Source organism: Mandrillus leucophaeus, unplaced genomic scaffold (genome assembly GCF_000951045.1).
Source record: "Mandrillus leucophaeus isolate KB7577 unplaced genomic scaffold, Mleu.le_1.0 Scaffold192, whole genome shotgun sequence".
In the NCBI taxonomy this organism is placed as follows: domain Eukaryota; kingdom Metazoa; phylum Chordata; class Mammalia; order Primates; family Cercopithecidae; genus Mandrillus; species Mandrillus leucophaeus.
The window spans coordinates 3962146-3965755 of NW_012101943.1; the positions used below are offsets into that span (position 1 = coordinate 3962146).

Sequence of the window (3610 nt, forward strand, 5' to 3'; positions counted from 1 at the left end):
TGTCTGTTTTCATTGGTCTAAGCATGTTTGTCTGTAGTAGCCCTTCTTCCCCTCCTGTCTGTTAGAAAGCGATCGATCAGGCCAGGCATTGTGGCTCACTCCTGTAATCCTAGCACCTTGGGAGGCCGAGGTGGGAGGATCACTTGAGGCCAGGAATTCAAGACCAACCTGGACAACATAGTGAGGCCTCATCTCTACAAAATTAAAAAATTAGCTAGGCATGGTGGTGTTCACCTGTAGTCCTAGCTACTCTGGAGGCTGAGGTGGGAGGATCACTTGAGCCTGGAAGGCAGAGGTTGCAATGAATGGATATCATGCCCCTGTACCCAGCCTGGATGACAGATGAGACCTTGTTGCAAAAAAAAAAAAAAACGAAAAAAAGAAAAAGAAATCAATCTGTTGAACTTGTGGGAACTGTAGACCACAAAAAGATCAGGAAAGTCACTGGGGAGGGACTTGGGCCACATCCAGATACTTTACTGCCTGGGCTCAGCCATCCACTCTGACTTCCTTGAGGTCTTTTCTGCTTCTGCTTACCACTCAGTGAGCTGAGATGAGCTGACAAGTATATTCTGTGGATAATTAAGGTTTATTATTTAAATTATATGTCACTTATTAAATATTCTTGATAAGTTTTAAAATGAAAGAATAGAACATTTTCTACTTTTCACTTTAAAAACAATTAGGCATTTACTTACATTGATACAGATAGTGTATGTACATTGTGTGTGTCAACAGAAAAGAGGTTCTTCAATAGGCCTGCCTGCTGAGGAACAGCAAGATACCTTGGTAGACTTTCCTTCTGACTTCAAGTGTGTAGCAAATCGTGGCGATCCCTGGGCCTCCCACTTACCGCCACCTAGGCAAGGATATGGATAGGCGAAGGCCGAGGCTCTGTAGAACTGGACCTTGAGACAAGGTCCTCTTATTCCCGCCCTCCAGTCTCAGGTGTGTCCCCAAAAAGGCTGGGGTACAAGGTGATGACACCATCGGCCTAATGGATGTGTTTTGTATCCTGTCCCCAGAGCCTGGTCACTCTCCGTACAGCCGGGCAACTCTCCCCAGCGGGCAGCGAGGCTTCATGGTGCCAGGCCTTAAGGGCCGTAGAAAGTCGGGTGTGACCTCTGCTTTCCGGCTGGGTTGCTGTGAGGGGCTTGGCAGTGGGTGTAGCTGATGCACTGATATGCTCATTGCCAGGGAGGCAAGGGGCTTGAGGTGGAGCCAGCGGCCTCCGGAGATGTTGCTAGTTGGTCTGAAGGGGGCAGCATGGAACTCAGTCCCCTCCCTATGGCTTCTGCACGAGGGCCCTGGGCCAGGTGTGCTAATGCATTGCATCATGGGTGGTACTGCTCCGGCAGGGCTGGCAGCCACAGCGGGGGTCCTGGAGATGGATGGGCCCGCCTCCCTGTCCGTAGGTGCAAGGGGCTTGGCGACATTGTGGAAGGCAGCCTCCCTGGGGCCTATGACTGTAGAGGGGGGCAAGCCAGAGTGGACTTTGAGCTGGTGATGGGCTGGTGGCGCTGTGAGCTTGGGACCCAGCCAGGCACGGCAGTTTCCTGGCCCGTGCTGACTCTGCCCATGCTTTCCTCCTCAGAGCCAACCAAACACCTGCTCAGGCAACTCAACGAGAAAGGTGAGTGTGTGAGGTGGCCAGCTATTCCCAGAGAGGGGGGAAGGAGGAGGGGAAGCAGCCGACAACCTAGGGGTTGACCTGAGGGTGGGGGATTGTCAGAATAGTGTAGAAGGGTCTCTGCCTCCGTTCTCCCCTGGAAGAGGGCCTCGCCCCTGGCTGGCTGAGGAGAGGGGCTGGAGCTCTCCCCTATGCACAGGCCTCATGCCCTTTTCTCTGGAAACAATGAGAACCGAGCAACAGGCACAGACCTGTGCTGCTCTGTGGCCCCTGGGCCCCTGCTCTGTCAGTCATTCTTTTGAAAGCACAGGAGACGAGGTGAGGGTTCTGGGAGCAGGAGCCCCCAGTGAGGCCTTCCCCAGAGGGCTGTCCAGAGGTCTTTCTCCTGCTTACTGATCTCTTCCCCTCCCCTGCCCCTCGCCGGTGTGTTGGGGACCCGGTGGTGATGTCCGCAGCCCGAGCAGCAGGAATGAAGGTAAAGGCCAGTGGGAGGAGGGGACTGGCTGACAGAGGAGGGTGGGACTGCCCAGGTCAGCCCCTGGCCCCTTCAGCCCTCATTGTCTTCATTCATTCAACAAATGCCTGCTGAGCACCCACTGTGTACCAGGCTGTGTGGCATAGGGCCACAGAGATGAAGAAGACATGGGCCTTGCCCTGGGGGCCCTTTTGCACCCTCTTCCTAGAACAGCACCCCGCTGGGGGCCTGTCCAGCATGGACCTGCTCAGATTTTCCTCTCTCTAGGGTAGACAAGTAGGCAGGCCTCTTTGGGTTCTGAATTTTTGACCAGGTTACAGCCTTTCCACCATGAGAACGCCCGCCCCTCCCTGGACCCCAGTGGAGACCTGAGTTGGGCATCTAGGTGTGGCTTTCTGTGTGAAGCCTCCCCACCCACAACTGCCTGCAAGAGGACAGGAGGTTGCCCAAGAGGCTGGTCACGAGGGGGTCTTGTGCTCTGAACAGCATGCAGGCAGTGCTGGCACCCTCCTGGACTTTGGGCAGCCCTCTCGTGCTCGGGGCCTGCAGCCAGAGGCTGAAGGGGCTGCCCAGGAGGAGGAAGAGGAAGAGGAGGAGGTGGTGGAGGAGGAGGAGGAGGAGGAAGAGCAGGCCTTTCAGGTCTCTCTGGAGGACCTGACAGGGCATGAAGGCAACGAGAAAGGGGCTGGGCCGAAGCCCCCAGGCTCAGAGGAGGAGGAGGAGGAGCAGGAGGAGAGCCTGGCGGTGGCGGAGCAGGTAGCTGACTTTGCCAGCTCCCTGCTGGCCGCCCTCCACTGCTGGCACTATCGGGCCAACGCTTTACTTTTCTCCCGGGGCGCTATGGTGAGGTGTCTCTTCGATCTCCCCTCCTCCTTGCATGCTCCCTGGGATGTGCATGCCCACCCAAGGGCCCCCTCTGCTGCCCTCCCCACCCCACCCTGCCCTAGTTTTACTCCTCCCCTCAGCACTTAACACCCTCGCTCGCTGTCACACCCTGGTGAGCCCCTGGCATGCTCTGTTCCAGTACTGGGCACTTATCATTATAACGCCCAACAAGCATGACAAGTGGGGTGGGGCGGTGGGGGCAGGGAGAAGCTAGCACACAGTGGGGCTGGAAAGGTCAAGTCTACTTTGTCTGGATGGAAAGGTGGGCCGAGGTTTTCTGAAGCTGCATGCCTGACAAGGCTTTCTGCAGCCCTAGGCCTGGCATTCAGGTTGGCTCTGGAATGGCTCAGGCCCAAGACTGGCTCTCAGCTCAGCCCAGCCCCTTGGGGCGTGGGAGGCGCTGCCTGTGTTGGGATGCAGAAGGGATCAGCTTCCAGTTGTCTTGGAGTTGATGACTGACCTCTACCTCTGCAGGGAAAGGGGCGCAGGGAGTCTGAAGGCTCCAGGAGCAGCAGAAGGCCCAGTGGTCGGTCTCCAACCAGTGCTGAGAAGCGCATGAGCTTCGAGTCCGTTTCTTCCCTGCCAGAGGTGAGCGACCAGCAGGTGGGATGGGGATAGCA

At 56.5% G+C, this 3610-nt stretch overlaps 1 protein-coding gene across 1 annotated transcript in view; it reads left to right on the plus strand.

The window, feature by feature from the left end:
- PLEKHG3 (pleckstrin homology domain containing, family G (with RhoGef domain) member 3) overlaps positions 1–3610 on the plus strand; it is a 29297-nt gene that overhangs the window by 19266 nt on the left and 6421 nt on the right. Inside the window, exons 13-15 of the mRNA XM_011978330.1 lie at positions 1595–1633; positions 2086–2105; positions 3465–3578. Coding sequence (XP_011833720.1) covers positions 1595–1633; positions 2086–2105; positions 3465–3578 — 173 coding nt within the window. The remainder of the gene's footprint in view (positions 1–1594; positions 1634–2085; positions 2106–3464; positions 3579–3610) is intronic.